The sequence below is a fragment of the Mobula hypostoma genome, chromosome 8, assembly GCF_963921235.1.
Source record: "Mobula hypostoma chromosome 8, sMobHyp1.1, whole genome shotgun sequence".
NCBI lineage: Eukaryota > Metazoa > Chordata > Chondrichthyes > Myliobatiformes > Myliobatidae > Mobula > Mobula hypostoma.
In genome coordinates, this window is record NC_086104.1 from 62,032,209 (window position 1) to 62,055,526 (window position 23,318).

The 23,318-nt window shown below is 40.9% G+C and overlaps 1 protein-coding gene across 1 annotated transcript; it reads left to right on the forward strand.

Annotated features, from left to right (window-relative positions):
- The first annotated feature begins 48 nt into the window (after window positions 1-48).
- Window positions 49-17,893, forward strand: pex13 (peroxisomal biogenesis factor 13). The gene is made up of 4 exons (XM_063055957.1): window positions 49-181; window positions 5,969-6,660; window positions 14,002-14,127; window positions 14,648-17,893. The coding sequence occupies exons 1-4, from the start codon at window positions 111-113 to the stop codon at window positions 14,941-14,943; spliced, it is 1,185 nt and encodes a 394-aa protein (XP_062912027.1). The 5' UTR covers window positions 49-110; the 3' UTR covers window positions 14,944-17,893.
- Window positions 17,894-23,318: the final 5,425 nt, after the last annotated feature.

The following is a 23,318-nucleotide window of genomic DNA, read 5'->3' on the forward strand; positions in this document are numbered from 1 at the left end:
TTGCTTTCCATTGGATAATGTTTCTGGGTTCGATTGGCTGTACGGGAGAGTTCATTGCAGCTGAAAGTGCGGAGAGGTCGTATTGCCCGAATGTTTTTAGAGCAAAGATAATGGGATCACAGCCACCACCAAAACCCTGGGAAAGACGGATCCCGGGAAATATAAGTGCCCCGTCCTTCCAGTAAGTGCGTTTCGCTACGTGCTGTGTTATTGACTAGGGAGAATTTTTATCCGTGCTTTGCATTGGTGCAGTTGCAGGCTCCATGTTGGCACGGTTAACTGGAACAGCAAAAACTTACATTTATATCGCACGTTTAAATGTAGTACACGATTCCAAAGGCTTCACATGTGTCAGAAAACTAGACGAACTCAGCGGGTCGGGTGACATCTCGCTGCGGAGGGAAATGGACAGACGACCTTCACGCACACAAGTATTAGACCGGGAGTCCAAAATCTTGGTCAACTGGGTAAACATTACGGGATTTTTGAAAAGGCAAAGCAGGCCATGTAGATCTGTTAGAGGAATTCAAAAGGTCAGGGCTATGTATTTGGAAGCGTAACAGCCCGCGGAAGAACTGTTAAAATTACGGATAATCGAACGGCCTAACTCCTATTTGGACGGACTGGGCAATAGGAAAGATTTTAAAGCGGGAACAGTTTTAACAACAATCTACCGATTAATCAGGCAGATTTGTGAATAGGACGATTTAGATTAGGACACATTTGAGCATTGGATACCTTTCAGTTACTGGGATGGAATTTGAACAAGCAAGCTGGGAGGTTCTGTGGCTAGAAGTGCTTTCCGTGGCTTGCTGCTATAAATGAGAGAACTGGATATTTGTGGGAAAGCACTATACTATCATTCCAAAAATCAAAGCAACCTTTCAAAATAGTATAGTGGCCTTTTCCAACTTTCATGTGAGCTGTTGATCAAAGCTGGTAACAGTTGCTCGGGGTATATTTTCAGAGTTATTCAAAATACTGATCTTGCACTACTGTTCTATGTGAATCAGTTTTTTTGCCTGAAATGGCGTGTACTGTGGGATCCTCTGAAATTTTATTAATAGCCATTGGGGAAATGCATTCTCGGAATGGGAAAACAGCTAACATCCTGAAGCAAAATGCAATCTTTGCCATATGTGGTTTTCTAGTAGGAAGCACATTCGTTCAGTAACTGTAGTTCTAGGGACTGTCTCTTTGTGGAGATCCTCAGCAAATGATAATCATGACGGAGCTTGCTCACCCTTTTTTATAAGAGTGTAATTTTTGACCTGCAAAAGATTTTACTGTTGAATTAATTAAATTTTGATGGCAATAATTTGCATCCTGAATTGATTTTTATTTAAGAAATGTACTGAATTGTGAAATATATTTTTGAAAGCTACATGAACAAAAATAAATGCTGTAAAATTATTATGTTATTAGCACTTTAAACATGCATATATACTTCTCATCAGAAAGCTATGCAGCACTGATTAAGATTTTTTAAATAACAAAGATTGTAAGAACGAGGAGTTTTACTGAATTTTGGAGAGTGGCTACAATATTTTGGATTGCAACCGTGGTTATATTTGTACAATATGCCAGTGGTGGAGGAGTAAGAGTCCAGTGAGAACAGATTAATATGAATGATCATGATTAACTGGAGCGTCGTTGTGGATTCGCTCATCCAGGTATAGAAACATAGAAAATAGGTGCAGGAGTAGGCTATTCGGCCCTTCGAGCCTGCACCGCCATTTATTATGATCATGGCTGATCATCCAACTCAGAACCCCGCCCCAGCCTTCCCTCCATACCCCCTGACCCCCGTAGCCACAAGGGCCATATCTAACTCCCTCTTAAATATAGCCAATGAACTGCCCTCAACTGTTTCCTGTGGCAGAGAATTCCACAGATTCACCACTCTCTGTGTGAAGAAGTTTTTCCTAATCTCGGTCCTAAAAGGCTTCCCCTCTATCCTCAAACTGTAGCCCCTCGTTCTGGACTTCCCCAACATTGGGAACAATCTTCCTGCATCTAGCCTGGCCAATCCCTTTAGGATTTTATACGTTTCAATCAGATCCCCCCTCAATCTTCTAAATTCCAACGAGTACAAGCCCAGTTCATCCAGTCTTTCTTCATATGAAAGTCCTGCCATCCCAGGAATCAATCTGGTGAACCTTCTTTGTACTCCCTCTATGGCAAGGATGTCTTTCCTCAGATTAGGGGACCAAAACTGCACACAATACTCCAGGTGTGGTCTCACCAAGGCACCAAGGCCTTGTACAACTGCAGTAGTACCTCCCTGCTCCTGTACTCGAATCCTCTCGCTATAAGTGCCAGCATACCATTCGCCTTTTTCACCGCCTGCTGTACCTGCATGCCCACTTTCAATGACTGAATTCCTATGGTGTGGGAATTGCAAAATCTCCTGACGAGTTTTGTAGACGGAGGTGTTGAGTCGAGGAGATAAGAAAGACACACTAGTTTAGTTATTATCTTAAAATACAATATTGATATGGCTGGTCCACTTCAGACTTTGGGTTAATATGACTGCCTACTTTCACACATTTAAAAAAAAATCACAAGCATCCTTGTGTTTATCTCTTGATACTCTAGCCTCTGGAGTACCATTGACTTCATCTTTACACTCAATGGCATCTTGCTCAGATTCTTTATTGTGCCAAGACAAGACTCTCAGAACATAGAAAACCTACAGCACAATACAGGCCCTTCAGCCCACAATGCTGTGCTGAACACGTACTTACTTTAGAAATTACATGGAGCTCCATGTACCTATCCAGGAGTCTCTTAAAAGACCCTATCATATCCACCTCCACCACCATTGCCGGCAGCCCATTCCACGCACTCACCACTCTCTGCATAAAAAAACTTACCCTATATCTCTGTACCTACTTCAAAGCACCTTAAAACTATGCCCTCTCGTGCTAGCCATTTCAGCCCTGGGCAAAAGCCTCTGACTATCCACACGACCAATGCCTCTCATCATCTTGTACACCTCCATCAGGTCATCTCTCATCCTCCGTCGCTCCAACGAGAAAAGGCCAAGTTCACTCAACCTATTCTCATAAGGAATGCTCCCCAATCCAGCCAACATCCTTGTAAATCTCCTCTGTACCCTTTCCACATCCTTCCTGTAGTGAGGTGACCAGAACAGCACAGTACTCCAAATGGGGTCTTACCAGGGTCCTATATAACTGTTACGTTACCTCTCGGCTCTTGAACTCAATCCCACGGTTGATGAAGGCCAATGCACCGTATGCCTCCTTATCCACATAGTCAACCTGCACAGCAACTTTGAGTGTCCTATGGACTCGGACCCCAAGACCTTTCTGATCCTCCACACTACCAAGACTCTTATCATTAATACTATGTTCTGCAATCATATTTGACCTACCAAAATGAGCTACCTGACACTTATCTGGGTTGAACGCCATCTGCCACCTCTCAGCCCAGTTTTGCATCCTATCGATGTCCTGCTCTAACCTCTGACAGCCCTCCACACTGTCCACAATACCCCCAATCTTTGTGTCATCAGCAAATGTACTAACCCATCCCTCCACTTCCTCATCCAGGTCATTTATAAAAATTACAAAGAGAAGGGGTCCCAGAACAGATCTTTGAGGCACAGTACTGGTCACTAACCCCTATGCCAAATATGACCCATCTACAACAACACTTTGCCTTCTGTAGGCAAACCAATTCTGGATCCACAGAGGAAGGTCCCCTTGGATCCCATGCCTCATTATTTTCTCAATAAGCCTTGCATGGGGTACCTTATCAAATGCCTTGTTGAAATCCATATATACTACATCTACTGCTCTACCTTCATCGATGAATTTTTTGAGGATGTGATTAAATACAATCGGGCTCGTAAGGCATGACCTGCCTTTGACAAAGCCATGCTAACTATTCCTAATCATATTATGCCTCTCCAAATGTTCACAAATCCTGCCTCTCAGGATCTTCTCCATTAACTTACCAACCACTGAAGTAAGACTCACTGGTCTATAATTTCCTGGGCTATCTCTAGTCCCTTTCTTGAATAAAGGAACAACATCTGCAACCCTCCAATCCTCCAGAACCTCTCCTGTCTCCATTGATGATGCAAAGATCATTGCCAGAGGTTCAGCAATCTCCTCCCTCGCCTCCCACAGTAGCCTGGGGTACATCTCATACGGTCCTGGTGACTTATCCAGCTTGATGCTTTCCAAAAGCTCCAGTACATCCTCTTTCTTAATGTCTGTATGCTCAAGCTTTTCAGTCCACTGTAAGTCATCCCTACAATCGCCAAGTTCCTTTTCCGTAGTGAATACTAAAGCGAGCTATTCATTAAGTACCTCTGCTATCTCCTCCGGTTCCGTACACACTTTCCCACTGTCACACTTGATTGGTCCTATTCTCTCACATCTTCTCATACCTGTAGATTGCCTTGGGGTTTTCCTTAATCTTGCTCGCCAAGGCCTTCTCATGGCCCCTTCCTAATTTCATTCTTAAACTCCTTCCTGCTAGCCTTATAATTTTCTAGATCTCTATCATTACCTAGTTTTTTTGAGCCTTTCGTAACTCATCTCTAACTCGTGGCACTTGCTTAGACAAAGATTGCTATCACATAAAGAACAGAACCAAAAATGTGTTGAAACTTCAGTATTACTAATTCGACCTTTAATTTTAATTATCCTGTCACGAGATATGTAAGTTGTTGCGTTAACTGGCTCAATAATATTTAATAAAGAACTAGCAGTCCAATCTAAGTTTCTTGTAATCTTCTTCTTCAAATTGTATATCCATCTACCCCTTTGGGAAGTAACTCATGAAAATTTGTTTTATTTGTAATGACATATTCTTAGTGGGTGTTATTCTATCATTCAATTTCTAAACACAAAGTTAATTTTAGTGTTTATAGTCACTAAGTAACTAAGTGCGTAAAGCAAAATACAAAAGACAGTCATTAGGATGGTCAGCTTCTTGGACAATGCAGCACGAGAAAAGGCCCTTCAGTCCAACTTTTCCATGCCGATGCATAATGCTCTCCAAACTAGTCCACTAGGCCATATCTCTCCAAGCACCCCCTCCCACCCCCATCCATATACTTATCCAAATCTCCTTTGAGTGCTGTTATTATATCTCCCTTAACTACTTTCTCTGGCAGCTCATTATATATACAGACAGCACCCTCTGCGTGAAGAAATTGCCCCTCAGGTCCCTATTAAATCTTAACTTATCAACTTAACCCTACAGACTTTGGTATTTAATTCCCCTAACCTGGGGAAAAAGAACAACAAAGGTCCCAGAGTAATTACGCTTTTTTTTTGGCTATGTCCACACTTCCTTTGCTGCATCAATTCTTACTTCGGTGTCAGGAACCAAATAAAAATTCCCCATCACAAAATATTAATAACTATTAATATATTACAGTTCATAATAAATATTATACCATGAAGCAGCATTAGGTCCGATCTGATCCATATCATCGTTGGTAATAATGGATTTGAATAGGTTCAAAGGTTCATTTCTTATCAAAGTATACAACTTTGAAATTCTTCTCCAGATGTTCAGTTTAAATTTAGCCAGTATGAAATATCCTGTAGTCTAATGAAGGTTATTAAATCCAATCTATTTATAGCAGAAATGTCCCTGCTCCCAGAGTGTGCTATCTGTTGATGGTATTCTCCAGATTCTCCTGTTGCCTGTAAACACTGTCTCCACAAAGGACAAAGATGGACAAATCATTGTATCTTTGTAATGTTTCTCATTCAGATTTATTCCTAAAGACAATGTCATTTGGTAAATTGAAGTCATTGATATTAATTAATCTTATTTGTAAACAAAAGGTGATTAGATTTTTAAGTGAATCACGGCACTCTTTAAGCAAACATTTGACGAGCAGTTATTTTCTTGAATGTAGTTATTTTCTGATTCTTTGTTTTCTGTTGTTGAAACTATATTAGTATTTCCTGAATTTCAGATCTGCTGATTTGGTATCTGGCCTGCCTGCAAGACAAGGACAGCCTGTTGTTGCACGAATTCCACCTCCTGTTCCTCCAAGAGCATCGCAACAGACTGGCGTTGGCAACCTCAGCACTTATAGATCAGCCTATAACACCTTCTCTCCAGCATACACACCATACGGAAGCTCTTTATATGGAGGCTATACCCCTTATAATTATGGATATGGAGGACTTGGCTATAACAGGTTTCGAACAGATGATATACCTCCCAGTAGGTTTGTACGCCAGGCAGAAGAAAGCAGCAGAGGAGCATTTCAGTCTATTGAAAGTATTGTCCACGCATTTGCTTCTGTTAGTATGATGCTTGATGCTACTTTTTCAGCCGTTTACAACAGTTTCAGAGCAGTCTTGGATGTTGCTAATCACTTTTCCAGACTCCGGGTGCATTTTACTAAAGTTCTGTCAGCATTTGCATTGATCCGAACTTTGAAGTATTTGTACAGGAAGCTACAAACATTGCTTGGCCTACGGAACAACTCCGAGGTTGAAGAATTATGGGCAGAGAGTGCTGGTTCCGTGCTTCCAGCTGGAGCTGAAGACAGGTTACCTGGGTCAGGCAAATCTTGGCCCATTTTTATGTTTTTTGCGGTTGTTCTCGGAGGTCCTTATCTCATATGGAAATTACTAAGCTCTGCTACTTCTGAACCAGGTGAGAAGGTCTCCAACAAATAAATATGTTGTAATTATTTTATTTATTATAGGTACAGGGCCTAAATTGAAAGGCTTACATGTAAAGGTAATTCATTGGTAAGGTCTTTGAGAATGATGCACAGCAAAAGCTGTAATGCTGGGAGCCTCAGCAGGTCGAGCAGCATTAGTAGGAGTGAAACAGTTGACCTTTTGAGTCAACAACCAATCGTCCGAACTAAGAAAACGAGTGTGGTGAGCTGCAGAGAGCAGAGGGTATGTTAGGCTCAGACCTCCAACTTCATATACGAGTACATCACAGATATTCTGTTGTCTCTACCCGTACCCCTGTTGGCAATGTATCTGTTTGTCTTCTCACTCTTCCTGTTGTGAGGAAGGATCCCGGGCCTGCAATGTTGATGGGCTTCATAAAGATCAGTCAAAGAATCAAAGGCTGAGGGAAGATATCATGGAGGTTTAAAACTTCAAAGTAATTGTATTTACGCAAGATATTTGAAGGGGAAATTGGTAATAATACCTAAAATTTAGGTCTGCTGACTCCACTTCTCTTGGCGTGAATAATGCCTCACCTGCTGAGCACTTCCAACTTTCATTTATGAGATGGCCATTTCAGGCTTTTTGAGATGGTGAACATTCTCTGCATAACTGAACTATACTGTTTGGAAGTTAATGAATTTCAATCAACTGAAATGTGTCACGTGCAGTAAAATTCCACTAATCCAACACCCTTGCGACTTTTAGTGCCAGACTAACAGATTTTCCAGGCTGTTCGGTGTAATGCCTCCCCAAACATGTTGTCTCACAGCTTTTATATATTGTACAATAAATTCTCTAGTGAATGCACTGAGTGTCTGGTTGAAAACTGACTGCTCAGGACCCCATCCCTGACTCTGTCCACACTTTAAACACTGACCCCAAACCAGTCTCCACCCCTGTTCTGGCCATATGAACCACTTGCGCTCTAGATCCCCCATTTTCATTCCAGACATGAGCAGAATCCAAATTTATAGGTTTTCCAAACTGTCAAATGCTGTGTTATGGGAGTTTCATTTTGGCTTTAAGTTCCATGCATTTCAATTTGCACTCTTCCAGAGGATCCCTTGGTGATTTAGCTATAAATTCGATTGGGGAAGTTTGAATGCAGACTCTGCTTGCAGGGAGGCAGTTTAGTCCCATTGATTTTGGTATTTTCTGGATAGGAGGTGGAGATGATTTCAAAGTACACAAGGTGGAGACTATAGACTGAAGCAAAATGATAATTGTGTAATCTCAAATATTTTAATCAAATTCAGTAACTGTTTTAAATTAGTGACTGCACTTTCCTATTTTCCTATCTGCTTTGATGATGGATTTTGATTCTTTAGTTAGAGAGAAGGGAAACATTAATAATACCTAAAATTTAGGTCTGTTGATTCAATGATGCACTTCATAAAGATCAGTGGAAGAATCAAAGGCTGAGAAAGGTTCATAAAACTATGAAGTAATTGTATTTACCCAAGATATTTGAAGTGGGTAGTAATAAAAGCAAAAGTATGCTTCTAGGTGTCAGAAAAGATTGCAGGAGGTATTTTTCCTGTTACATTATCAAAACACATCATTTGTAAATTTGATCAGAATAATTAAGCTTAACAGGTGAGATGAGGTGGCAGCTAGTTAAATAGGCCAGGGCCCTATTCAGTATTAATAATAAAATACAACATTTTAAAATAGTTAAATAATTACATATAAGTTTTTATGAAATAAACTGTACTTTCTCCATCCTTTGAAACTGCTTTATGGATTTGGTATTATGAGAGTTTCAAAAACTGGAACATAACATTAGGTAATAGAACAAATGTTAATTAGGGTAATAGCCTTTGACAATCTCATTTTTGTAGGCAACAGCACAAAAACTGTCTCTTTTAAAGCCTTTTTTTAACTAAATATGTAGCTATTGTTTAAATGTGTCACTGCCTTAAAACTAGACCAGAGCCACATTTGTTTTATTTTAAATTGTGTTTGTTAGCAGGTCACGATTCCATCTTGGTGTTCTGTTCAGGAGTCTGAATCGTGATCTGAGGCTAATCACGTAATACAGATTGCAATCAGTTCACATCGGGCAGCTTCTCACTGTCGAGAGGGGAGTCTATTCATTGCAGAAACAAATTCTGTACTCCAAATGACTGCATTGATCTAATTTGAAAAAAATTAACAGTATGCGGTCTTCGAGAGCTTTGCACTTAATTATGTTGTTTTCATGTAGACTGTCCTGATATGTTCTGTTTATATTTTAAAGTGAACAGATCTTCACGCTGAATTTATTATGATTCCACATAGAAGTTGTGGATTGTTTCCAATCTTTCTCCCTTTCATCTGGAGGTTTCTTAAAAACCTGCCATTTCATTTGTTTCCAACTTTGTAGACCATTAGCTCAGCTGAGAGTATGATGGACAAGGATGATTGGTGGAACTTGAGCATGTATCAAAAGTTTCATGAGAAATTCTGCTCTAAGCTATATGGGCAATTATCAGCTCCATCCTAACAATTTGCTTGGCACTCTGGATGCAATCCCAGAATGAGAACACCAGTGGAATTGGTAATAAGAGGGGTTGTTATTGCGTTATACAGTGAGGGATGCATTACTGACAGCTCGTCTCCACTGGGAATCTGACAGGAACCCTTGCCGTTCCTGATCCTATGCACAGCACAATCATTGTCAGCATTCTCATAGCGGTGAAATGTTTAAAAGAATTTCATTGCTGCCTGCCTTGGTGTAGGTTGAGCCACTGATAAGATACGTTGTGTAGTAACTGCATGTGAGGACTGGTGATAGATGACACATCAAAGTTGCTGGTGAACGCAGCAGGCCAGGCAGCATCTCTAGGAAGAGGTACAGTTGACGCTTCGGCCCGAGACCCTTCGTCGGGACTAACTGAAAGAAGAGCTAGTAAGAGATTTGAAAGTGGGAGGGGGAGGGATGGAGCCAAGAGCTGGACAGGTGATTGGCAAAGGGGATATGAGAGGATCATGGGACAGGAGGCCCAGGGAGAAGGAAAAGGGGGAGGGGGGGAAACCCAGAGGATGGGCAAGGGGTATAGTCAGAGGGACAGAGGGAGAAAAAGGAGAGAGAGAGAGAAAGAATGTGTGGATATAAATAAATAACGGAGGGGTACGAGGGGGAGGTGGGGCATTAGCAGAAGTTATAGAAGTCAATGTTCATGCCATCAGGTTGGAGGCTACCCAGACGGAATATAGGTGTTGTTCTTCCAACCTGTGTGTGGCTTCATCTTTACAGTAGAGGAGGCCGTGGATAGACATGTCAGAATGGGAATGGGATGTGGAATTAAAATGTGTGGCCACTGGGAGATCTTGCTTTCTCTGGCGGACAGAGCGTAGGTGTTCAGCAAAACGATCTCCCAGTCTGCGTTGGGTCTCGCCAATATATAGAAGGCCACATCGGGAGCACCAGATGTAGTGTATCACCCCAGCCGACTCACAGGTGAAGTGTCGCCTGGCCTGGAAGGACTGTCTGGGGCCCTGAATGGTGGTAAGGGAGGAAGTGTAAGGGCATGTGTAGCACTTGTTCCGCTTACAAGGATAAGTGCCGGAAGGGAGATCAGTGAGGAGGGATGTGGGGGACGAATGGACAAGGGAGTCGCATAGGGTGCGATCCCTGTGGAAAGCGGGGGGGGCGGAGGGAAAGATGTGCTTAGTGGTGGGATCCCGTTGGAGGTGGCGGAAGTTACGGAGAATAATATTTTGGACCTGGAAGCTGGTGGGGTGGTAGGTGAGGACCAGGGGAACCCTATTCCTAGTGGGGTGGCGGGAGGATGGAGTGAGAGCAGATGTGCATGAAATGGGAGAGATGCGTTTGACAGCAGAGTTGATGGTGGAGGAAGAGAAGCCCCTTTCTTTAAAAAAGGAGGACATCTCCCTCATCCTGGAATGAAAAGCCTCATCCTGAGAGCAGATGCGGTGGAGATGGAGGAATTGCGAGAAGGGGATGGCGTTTTTGCAAGAGGAATAGACCAGATAGCTGTGAGAGTCAGTAGGCTTATAGTAGACATCAGTAGATAAGCTGTCTCCAGAGATAGAGACAGAAAGATCTAGAAAGGGGAGGGAGGTGTCGGAAATGGACCAGGTAAACTTGAGGGCAGGGTGAAAGTTGGAGGCAAAGTTAATGAAGTCAACGAGCTCAGCATGCGTGCAGGAAGCAGTGCCAATGCAGTCGTCGATGTAGCGAAGGAAAAGTGGGGGGCAGATACCAGAAGAGGTTTGGAACATAGATTGTTCCACAAAGCCAACAAAAAGGCAGGCATAGCTAGGACCCATACGGGTGCCCATAGCTACACCTTTAGTTTGGAGGAAATGGGAGGAGCAACTGTGTCCTGTCTCCAGCAGTGATCTGTACTCAACACACAGGCCGGGATATACCCCTGAACTGAGCATCTCCACACCCAACACCAGCCTACAGGGATTTCACGTTTTGGTTCCCACCACACTGAGCCATGTTTAAAAAATTTGATACTGATGAAGGGTCTCGACCTGAAATGTCGACTATTCACTCTTTTCCATAGGTACTGCATGGCCTGTTGAGTTCCTCCAGCATGCTGTGTGTGTTGCTTTGGATTTCCAGTTACTTCAGATTTTCTCACACTTTTGGTATTATTATGTCCAGATTGATGAGCAAGTCTTGCATGAATTGTGCTTTTTCTGTTTTCGTGGTCTTTGCATATTGTCTGTTAAATGCCATTCCGATGGATGCACTAAAGTTGCTTGGTTCGAGGCTCAGCTGGCTCTGAAGTACAAGCCTTCAAAATTACACTTGGGACGTCCTGAGGTCCCATGGTCTTGCTGTATCCAATACTCTCAGTTTTCTGCTGTTGCGTAGGGTGAACTGAACTGGCGAAGGACTGACTTCGATTGTAGTGAGATGTCAGGAGTTTTATGGTTTGTAAGGACACAATATATTGGCTAAAATGTTTGCAAATGCTTGAGGTATGTTGATCGTAATTGCCTTCTGGGTTCCATTCTTGTTCGGGTAAGTTGGCACGCTCAGATGCAATGGCCACTCCAGGTCCAATCAAAGGTGTATTTGTTTGCCTATTACATTTTTTTCTGATCACAAGTCGCTGCTGGATATTAAGAACATCAAGTACTACAGGACTGTCCTATCAGCGAGTTGTTTGATAGCAATGGAGCTGGACTTATTGTGAACCATTGTTGTGCTGTCGTCTGGACTTGTGTACTGTTGGACATTGGTCATGTAGAATACTGCAAGTCCGGTTTACTGGCGAGACTGACAGCAGGAGAGCTGTGGTGTCTCAGTTATGCCAAGAACTAGGCCCTCCTGCCGTGGTGTCACCTGCCACACAGCATGATGGATGAGGAGGTGGTATGGGAGAGAGCAGAGGCCTTTGTGGGCTGCACTAGAATCCATACTGGGCTGGGGGTTGGCCCCTCCCATTGGTGCTGCCTTCTGGTGTTCAATTGGTAGAAGAACAAATTGGACCAGGACAACTTACCATCAGTCTACAGTCATGCTACTTAGGAACTTGGGTTATCTTATTTTTTTCATGTGAGTGTTTTCTGAAATTGTAACCGTACGTGCAGTGTGCTGTTGATAAAGTGGAGAATGATTTGTTTGAATATAGAGGTTGGTGGAATGGGAGAAGTGGATCTGTTGAAATCTGTTCTTGTTTTGTTCCAGAGTAGAGGGGTTGAGAGCAGAGGTGCAGAAAAAGAATCAGCTGTTAGTCAAGGGTTTTGGTAACAAAGGCAGGGGAAGCCTTAATTCAGGAGGGAGGAAGCTATTTCATGGGCACCTCATGGAAAGTCTCATTGGAACAATGAAGATGGAGGAACTGGGACTATGAAATAGTTACAAGAGGCAAGGTGGGACATGAGTAAACAAAATATCTGTGGGAGTTGGCGGGTCTAGAAAGGATACTAGGCAGCCTATTTTCTGAGATGGTGACACAGATTCAAATATTGACTCTGTGGTGGTGAGAGCAGGATAGAGATTAGCACCAGAGATAATGAAATTATTGAATTCTGTATGAGTACTGGAAGCAGTACCAATGCACTCAATATGCCAGAACAGGAATTAATGAAACCAAAGACTGTACTACATCTTCCACAAAAAGGTAGGCATAGCTTGGGGCTTGTGATAATGCAATTCATTTCTGATTGTGTTTGAACCAGATCATTTAAATTCCAGCACCTGAGATGATGATGTCCAAGTTCGGTCAAAGATCCAAACTTTTCTCCGTAACTTCCTCCATCTAGAATGGGATCCCACCACAAAGCACAACCCCCCCCCCCAACTTTCTACTTTCCACAGGGCTCGCTCCCTATACAACTCCCTTGTCCATGCATCCCTCCTCAGTGATCTCTCTCCTGGCACTCATCCTTGCAAGTGAACAAGTGCTACACCTGCCCCTGCACCTCCGCCCTCAGGGCCAGCTGAGGCGACACTTCACCTGTGAGTCTGCTGGGGTCATATACTGTGTCTGGTGCTCCCGGAGTGTCCTCCTGTATATCATTGAGACCCGATGTAAATTGGGAGACCATTTCACTGAGCTCTGTCCACCAGAAGAAACGGGTTCTCCCAGTGGCTATCCATTTTAATTCCACTCCCATTCCTATATGTCGATCCATGGCCTTCTCTACTGTCGTGATGAGGCCACACTCAGGTTGGAGGAACAACACCTTGTAGTCTGTCTGGGTAGCCTCCAAACTGATGGCATGAATATAGGTTTCTTGAACTTCTGGTAATGGGCCCCCCCTCCCCCCACCTTCACCATTCCCCATCCTCTTTTCCCCTTCTCACCTTATCTCCTTGCCTGCCATTGCCTCCCCCGGTGCTTCTCTCTCACTTTTCTTTCTTCACAGCCTTCTGTCCACTCCTATTCGACTCCCACTTCTCCAGTCCTGTATCTTTTTCACCAATCAACTTCCCAGCTCTTAAGTAAATCTACTCCTCATCTTTTCTTCTCCAGTGCTGCTGAAGGATCCCGGCCCAAAATGTTGACTGTACTCTTCTCCATCAATGCTGCCTGGTCTGCTGAGTTCCTCCAGCATTTTGTGTGTTTGCATGTGTGTTGCTTGGATTTCCAGTATCTGCAGATTTTCTCTTGTTTGATATCCAAACTTTTAGGGGATTTTATGTGGATTCACTAATCCAAATTAACTCTCTGGAAGATGTTTTTTTTAAACAGATTGCTGTATTTGTGACAGTGCAGTTATTAGTTGGTGACATGAACTCCATGATAGTGCAGACGTGAATTTTTGTCTGTAACTTGGTAACAGATGGTGATGATCACAATCTGAATATGAATAACCTTTTTCCATTTTCAAAAAGAATCAACAAGTTGGGCAAATGGAGATGATGATCATATTGTTGCAAGAGCAGAGTATGATTTCACTGCTGGGACAGAAGAAGAGCTCTCATTTCGTTCAGGTGATCTGCTCAACCTGGCACCCAAAGGTGAGTCATTTGACCATTTAACCAAAGTACCATAACAAAGTAAAATGTATAATTTTTTTGGTATATTAACATTGGTGTTACCTACTAAAATTTATAAACTAAACTTGAAAAATAAAAGTTGCCATAATATAAAGTTTCAAAGTACTTGATGAATCTTTAGGAATTTATTTCCTAAGAAGTAAAATGCTGTTTAGTAGTTTAATGTTTTTAATTTCTTCATCTCTTCATAAAACTGAGAAAGAAAGCTAAATGTAAAAGTTTGAAGATTATTACAGACTAATTTTTAGAATTGTTTTCTTCTTTCCCAAAAACCAACCACTCACTTTGGGCAGGGAGCTGGATATTCATACAGTACTTTAGAGCTGTCAAAATGCTGAGAAGGCTGAAAGTTATTTTCTATTTGACATTTGAAGAACACATCCATCAAGTTCTTTGTTACTGTATGACCCAATCTAAATTGTTGTTTTACCTGAATTTGATACTGAGCCAAACATAATTCTTTTGCTTTCTTTCTTTTCAGAACAACAGCCAAAAGTGCGTGGGTGGTTGCTGGCCTGTTTGGATGGCCAAACAACTGGATTAGTGCCGGCTAATTATGTCAGAATTTTAGGTAAAAGGCGGGGCAGAAAGCAAGTGGAGCTGGAAAGCATTGCAAAGCAACAACCACAGAGACATGGTGATTCAACAGCTGCAGGAACCTCATTCAAGGAACAGCAGGCAGTCTTTGAATCTGCTTTTTCTGAAACATCAAAACAAAATATGGATTCTGGCACTATAGAATCTGTAAATACTGGGAAAGATATAATGAATGCCTGAAAATATAAATTTTAATAAGGTTGATCCTTCCCTACCTGCCTTCTGCTCTATTAAATTCTATTCATAGGTTTTAAGCTTCTGGTGTACTATGTCTTTCATTCTCAATCTAGTAACATATTCTTGGATTAAAGAATTTGGAAAATTAATTTAAGTGTCACCACTATGTATCCTTTTCCTGATCTACGTGCACCAGATAAATAATGTACATGAGGACAAATAATTAATGGTTAGTAAAATTTTAATTTTGGCTTAAGATTTCCACAGCTGTGGGTTGACTGTCTAAATACGTTGTTTCTTAAGGGAGATATGGAATTGATTCAATTGGCAGTGGATTGTTACATTGGTATAAATCAAAGCTTACTGCTTGTGTAATATTTGAACACTCAGGGTTTATTGGTGTTTGTGTAATTAGTAATATTCCTGTAATTTTTGTAATACAGGTTGTGATGCACAGTCTATTGATTAAATTAACCGGATCATTAAACCACAATATCCATAAACTCAGAAGTTAAAATGGACATGGCGAACATGCATTTTTAAGCTGTTGACAAAATGCAGAAGAGAAAATATTGTCTGAATTAATTAAATAACCATGAAATTTGTACTAAAATTTGGCAGAATATTGTGATTTATAGCAATGTTCCAACAAGGAGAAATTGTTGGTTAAGAAAACTTGTAGAATCTTCTTGTTTTCAAGGCTCATGATAAAGGCTGAAAGGTAGTGTAATGGAATGGATGTGACTAGATGTAAGTAGTAAATGATTAAATATAATTGTAAAATAATTAAAAATAATAGGGAAGTGCTTCTGAAAAATAATCAAGTTGTGCAAATGGAGATCATTACATTGGAAGAGCAGAGGATGATTTCCCAGCTGGGTCACAAGAGATTTCATTCCTTTTGGTGATGTACTCATTCCATTAAAAACTGGTCTTTTCATGTCTACATGCAACTTGGGATTCATAACACAAACATTATTACTATATAATTAGTCAATAAAACTTGCACAGTCTTGTTTACATTGTGGAAGTTTATACATATTTAATGTCTTGCCCTCCCATTTTATCATGTGTCAGAGCTCCATGCATTTTCAAGGGGATGATGAAAGTGCATTGCACAAAAGATGTGCAGCAAAGATAACATGGTCTTGTTAAATTAGGTCTGTGAGATGTTTAAATATGTATACATTTCATCCATATAACGTTATTCCCATCTTATTATCCCCATGATACTAAACAAATATACCTGAACCCAATATGATGTGCATGTAGATTAGGAGGATCAGTGTTCTGATGTTAATGCAGCTGGGAATCTGTGATGGGATTGACCTCCAAGCTCTTGTGTTACTGTACAGGTGAACAATAGACGAAGATTCTGAGGCTTGGGTATGAATCTAAGAGGTAATTCTGATTACTGTTAAGATATTTGCCCAAAATTTTCACAAAAATAGACAGCTACTACACATGGAATTGGCAGAGTTAATTTCAAAACGTGAAAACTCTGGATCACCCTCAAACCTGATAAGTCCGCTGCACTCCTAAACTTTTCATGAGTTTAGCACTGGAGTGTCAACTTGTTACAGTTTCTCATCAGTAATGCTTAGAAATCTGCCAGCTGAATTTGTGGAATGTTGCAACCTCAATGATTATTGATTTCAATAGAGATGAACAGCTGCAAGGGTGTTGGTAACTGTTTTTGTGAATTGGAATCATTTAAATTATTGTGGCTTTTCTAGTGTCAAGTTTTTATCATAATTTTAAAGTTTGAAGGTCAGACATTCATGAAAGATGTTTTGTGGTTTTGACGACTAATGGGAGTGTGGTATCTCCAGCTATAGGAACTTTTCTGTAGGATTTTTGATTTTGCAGTGGATGGTTGGTGAACTTCTGCAGGGAAATGTAATAGCCCTTGCTTAGTAAACAAAGTTGTGAAACAGTTGAAGACTAGTAATTACTTGACCTGTTTTACCACATCATTTACTAGTGCAGTTTTCAATCTGTTTTTTAATTGTGTAGTAGATGATCAAAGCATTTGATGTGAATACTTTTAACATTATTTCTCAGATACAAAGGTAACACAAAGTATAATTTTAACAAATTACTGGTTTTAAAAATAATACTTTTCCGAAAGATTTTCTTTGCTATCGTACAAGGCATACTACAGAAATGTTGAGGTATCTTTAGTTAAATTCCAGACAAATTCTGAACTTCATGAAAAATCTGTTAATGTACAAAATTATGGGTATTCTAAAAGTAAGTTTCATTAAAATGATCACCAAAGTATAAATGGAGTATGTTGTACAGTTTTTTGCCTGCATTTCAAATCCCTTAAATATCTTAATGATACTTGTCAACAGCTGCGTGCATTCGCTATTGTTGTGCTTTGAACTGATGTATTTGAGTGTTCAGTAATGCATGAGGGCAATTTATGCAGATTATCTAGAACCCATTTTGAGAACACATGCAATTATTTGTGTAATAAAAGTAATTTGCCACAAAAATAAGGGTCTTGTGAGTTACAAACTTTTAAAATACACTTGGCTTCAATTTCATTTGCAGTCATTTCATTTTCTTTGACAATAAAAGTTTTTAAATTAGTGAAAAAGTCTATCATCTGCAAAGATGACAATATTGGGAATAACTTACAGTGCAAATTAGCTTTAGAACAATCAAACTCAAGTGGACAGTTAGATCATTTGAAGAATATGCATTTTCTTTGAAACTAAAATGTGTTTACTACAGTAATGTGAAATTTATAGAGGTAGAAATAACATGCATTTTGCATTCAAAGGAAAGATCAATTTGAGTACTTGGTCATATTTAAAATTATTGTACAATGTACTAACATCAATAAAACTATTTTCTCAGAAATATTATTGAAGATTATTTCAATAATGCTGTCACATGGTCATAATCACACAAAGGAGAATGTTCCAAAAACTTGTAATAATGGCAAGAGATTAAAGTTTATTGTTAATACATGTTTTTGTTCTGTTTGAACTATTTTTGATATGGTAACGAACAAGTAACCACAACGATATTACCAATTTTTTTTGAGAAATGCAGAGATGTTACTCAAATCATTCTTCCTCATGCCAGAGGGAATTCAGAGATGACATGAGAGTACACGTTAGTTCCTTCAGCCCTTCCTGTTAAATTTCTGACCATGTACCTTCCCTTCCTGATGTCTGTGTTGGCACTTCACTCCACCAATGCCTTATTTATTATTCTTCAATGTTTCTGCTGCCCCTCAGTTTGATTATTCTAATTCATTCCTCATCAGCCTTTCTCATTCACGTATGCAAGGGCAGACAGAACCTAGAGCCCATATCCTAACTTGCAAGTCTTAATCACTCTGCTTCTTTACTTTGATTTGCATTTACCCTAATTCAGCAAGCCTCCACTTTGTAGTTTTCAATCTTTTATTCAGATCCCTCAATGGCAGCTACTAATCTATAGTTAACTCATTGTGGTGCACAGATGTGGTTGTTCTGTCCCAGTCCTGTTCACCTGACCAGGAACATCTGGCATTAATTGTCATCTATTCTATCTGCCAAGGGAATTTTGGAGTTTTCCCACCGTCATTCTGGTCGTAGTTTACATTCCACCCTGGCTAATGTCAGGCAGGCTCTGGTGGAACTGAGCACTGATCAGTGGTCATGAGACAGCACACTCTGTGCCATCCTGATTACTATGTGGGACTTCAACCAGGCCAGCTTTAAATCTTTGACCAACTAATATAATAAATGGTTGTGATGCTTCACTCCCTGATGAGTTGAACATCTATAATGCAAACTTTGAAACAAATAATAAAACTATCCCTGAAGACCCTGTGGTGTTTGGCTCAGAGGTATCAGAACATGGAAGAGGTTGACCCTCGCAAGGTGTCAGCCCCTCAATGGTGTACCTGACAGGGGTTTGAAAACTTGCACTGACCAACTGGCTGGAGTGTTCAGCAACATTTTCAGTCTCTCTGTTGCTTTTGGAGGTTATCACCTGCTTCAAAAGGGCATCAATCATACCATTGTTCAAGAGCAGGGTGAGTTGCCTCAACAAATAATGCTCAGTTGCATTCACATCTGCTGTGATTTGAGAGGTTGTTCAAGAGAATTAATGTCTGCCTAAGCAAGGACATAGACCCGCTGAAATTTGCCTACCACCACCATAATAGGTCTACAGCAGATGCAACCTCTCTGGCTCTCCACTCAGTCTTGAACCATCTGGGCAACAGCAATATTTACTACAGGGAGCTCATTCTAATCAACAAGATTCAAAACCTGCCTTAAAACAACAAATTTCACGACATAGGTTAGTGATATCAAGCATGTTTCTGATTCTGTTATCAAACGATGCTAAAAATGAATATTTTTAATCAACATCATCATGGCTCTTGCACTTGTCTATCTGCACTGCATTCTCGCTGTAACTGTAGTACTATATTCTGTACTTCCTTTCTATTTCCTTTTCTCCTATGGCCCATTCTCCTCTACTATCAGATTCTTTCTTCTCCTACCCTCTACCTTTCACACTCTCTTGGCTTCTCATATCACCTTCCAGCTAGCCTTCTTTCCCTCTCCCCACTTTTTTATTCTGGTGTCTTCCTCCTTCTACAAATGGTATTTCAGTCCTGGAGAAGTGCCTCGGTCTGAATCGTCGACTGTTTATTCATTTCCATAGATGCTGCCTAACCACCTGAATTTCTCCAGTATTTTGTGTGTGTTACTTTATTCTGCACTGTTTTTTTCACTGTCTTGATGAATTGTGTATGAATAATCTATCTGGTTAGTATGCAAAACAAAAAATGTTCTCTTTATCATTGTCACATTTACTGAGATAAACCAATACCAGCAGTATTTCTAAACTTTGTCCAGTTCTACAATCATTCAAGATCTTTCTACTCTAATCCTGTCTTTTTAATCATTGATAAGTATCTCCACCATAAGTGTCCATGCCTTCAGCTGCCAAATCTCTGATCTTTAGACCCTTCTGCCTCTTCATTTTAGAATGGTCCTTCAAGAATTAAATTTAAATTTGAATCCTTTTTGGAGATATATATATGTATTTCTACAACACGCGTTCTAATAATGTTGATTATGGTGGAGTTGGGAGCTGTTCTCTTCCTTGTCTCTAACCTTGTCCACACTGCTGATTAGTCTTTAATCTTTTTTGGAGGCCTAGATTTGGGTTTTCTAAGTAACTGCCCTCAACAGCAAAACAAAAATTTGTGGTTTGAACGTACCACTTGAATTTATAGAAGCTGCGTAAGATAATTTATGCATGTGATGTTTCAATGTATTTGCTGCAAACTTTTCAAAGCATTGGAAGGTTCAGTGTGGTTCATCATCTCTTCTTTAAAAGTTACTGGTAAGATTATCTTCAAGGTTCAATGTCAAGCATCTGCAGCTTTTACAGTCCAAAAGAAAACCAACAAACTGAATAATTATTTGCAAATTGATTAAGTACATAGAAAGACAATACAGCATAGGAACAAGACACGACTGATTGCAGATGCTGGAAATCTATATCAACACAAATGCTGGAGGAATTCAGCATATTAGGCAGCATCTATGCAGGAAAACAAACAGTTGACATTTCTGGCCAAGACCCTTCATCAGTTAGAAATGTTGACACTTCATTTTCCTCCTAGATGTTGCCTGCTCTGGTGAGTTCCAGCTGGAATTTTGTGACAGCACTGAAAAGGCACTACAGCACTCTATCTGTTCCAACAATGATGAAGATATAGATTTCACATCTTCCTACACATGGTTTATAATCCCTCCGGCCTTGTATGTTCATGTCTCTCTGAAACATTGCTACTGTATCTGCTTCCTCCACCTCCCCTGGTGGCATGTACTATATTTAACTTACAAATATTCCCTCAAATCTCCTTTAAACTTTCTCTCTCGCACCTTAAATCAGGGACTCCCAATCTTTTTTATGCCACAGACTCCTACTATTAACCGAGGGGTCCATGGACCCCAGGTTGGCACCTCTGCCTTAAATCTATGCCTTCTCGAGTTTGACTTTCCACCCTGTGGTAAATCTACCCTGTCTACACTTCTCATATACTTCTACCAGGTCGCCCTCTGCCTCAGGCACTCCAGAGAGAACTGTACAACCTCTCCTTAGATTTCATACTCTCTAATCCAGCAATATTCTTGGTGAGTCTTTACTGCACCCTCATCAGCCTCCATGTCCTTCTGCAATACATGTCACCAAAACTAAACATAATACTCCAAATATGGTCAGACTAAAGTTTTATACAACTGTAACATGACTTCCCAACTTTTATGCTCGATGCCCTGACCAATGAAGCAAATATGCTGCATGCCTTCTTTGCCAATCACTCTACTTATTTTGCTATTTTGGGAGCTATGTATCTCAAGATCCCTCTGTCAATCAGTGTTCCCAAGTGCCCTAGCATTTACTGTATATTTTCCTCCTGCAATTGACCTCCCAAAGTGTAACACTTTACACTTGATGGGACTAAACTTCATTTTCCATTTTTCTGCCCACAGTTCCAACTGGTCTGTATCCCCCTGTATCCTTTGGCAGAGTTGTGGATAATGAGGAAGATTGTCAATGTTTGTGTCATATGAAAACTTATTAAACAGCCGACCTACATTTTATGCAAATCGTTTATATGGAATCCTATGGAACACCACTGTTTAAAGACCTCCAAACAGAATTAAACCCATCCACCACTATCTCTGTCTTCTATGACCAAGCCAATTTTGAATCCAGGTATTAGCCTACCATAAGGAACCTTGTCAAATGCTTAACTAATGTCCACACGTACAACTTCCACTGCCCTACTCTCACCAGTCATCTTTTTCACCTCCCTAGAAAAACTCAATCAGATTTGAAATACATGACATCTCCCTACACAAACCATGCTAACTAACCTTAATAACTCCATGCTATTCCAGAAGTGAATATATCCCATCTAGAAAATGAACTGTCAACGTTTCTAACAGCTACAGAAAGGGTGGGTAATGTAGCAGGATCCTCTTTTGAGTCAGTATGGTTGGAAGTCAGGAACAGGAAGGGAGCAGTTACTCTATTGGGGGTATTCTATAGGCTCCCTGGTAGCAGCAGAGATACAGAGCAGCAGATTGGGAGGCAGATTTTGGAAAGGTGCAAAAATAACAAGGTTGTTGTCATGGGTGACTTTAACTTCCGTAATATTAACTGGCACCTGATTAGTTCCAAGGGTTTAGATGGGGCAGAGTTTGTTAAGTGTGTCAAGGACGAATTTCTGTCACAGTATGTGGACAGACCGACTAGGGGGAATGCCATACTAGATCTAGTACTAGGTAATGAACCGGGTCAGGTCACAGATCTCTCAATGGGTGAGCATCTGGGGGACAGTGACCACCGCTCCTTGGCCTTTAGCATTATCATGGAAAAGGATAGAATCAGAGAGGACAGGAAAATTTTTAATTGGGGAAGGCAAATTATGAGGCTATAAGGCTAGAACTTGTGGGTGCGAATTGGGATGATGTTTTTGCAGGGGAATGTACTATGGACATGTGGTCGATGTTTCGAGATCTCTTGCAGGATGTTAGGGATAAATTTGTCCCGGTGAGGGAGATAAAGAATGGTAGGGTGAAGGAACCATGGGTGACAAGTGAGGTGGAAAATCTAGTCAGGTGGAAGAAGGTAGCATACATGAGGTTTGGGAAGCAGGGATCAGATGGGTCTATTGAGGAATATAGGGAAGCAAGAAAGGAGCTTAAGAAGGGGCTGTGAAGAGCAAGAAGGGGGCATGAGAAGGCCTTGGCAAGTAGGGTAAAAGAAAACCCCAAGGCATTCTTCAATTATGTGAAGAAGAAAAAAAGGATGACAGGAGTGAAGGTAGGGCCAATTAGAGATAAAGGTGGGACGATGTGCCTGGAGCTGTGGAAGTGAGCGAGGTCCTCAGTGAATACTTCTCTTCGGTATTGACCAATGAGAGGGAACTTGATGATGGTGAGGACAATATGAGTGAGGTTGATGTTCTGGAGCATGTTGATATTAAGGGAGAGCAGGTGTTGGAGTTGTTAAAATACATTAGGACGGATAAGTCCCCAGGGCCTGACCGAATATTCCCCAGGCTGCTCCATGAGGCGAGGGAAGAGATTGCTAAGCCTCTGGCTAGGATCTTTATGTCCTTGTTGTCCACAGGAATGGTACCGGAGGATTGGAGGGAGGCGAATATTGTCCCCTTGTTCAAAAAAGTTAGTAGGGATTGTCCCGGTAATTATAGACCAGTGAGCCTTACGTCTGTGGTGGGGAAGCTGTTGGAAAAGATTCTTAGAGATAGGATCTCTGGGCATTTAGAGAATCATGGTCTGATCAGGGACAGTCAGCATGGCTTTGTGAAGGGCAGATCATGT

What these genes read in the sequence shown, in the direction of transcription:
- pex13 (XM_063055957.1), top strand. Translation starts at nt 111, where the DNA reads ATGGGATCACAGCCACCACCAAAACCCTGGGAAAGACGGATCCCGGGA. An exon ending in CTCTGCTACTTCTGAACCAG is followed by an intron (nt 6,661 to 14,001) that starts GTGAGAAGGTCT and finishes ATTTTCAAAAAG; the next exon opens with AATCAACAAGTTGGGCAAAT. An exon ending in GCTCAACCTGGCACCCAAAG is followed by an intron (nt 14,128 to 14,647) that starts GTGAGTCATTTG and finishes CTTTCTTTTCAG; the next exon opens with AACAACAGCCAAAAGTGCGT.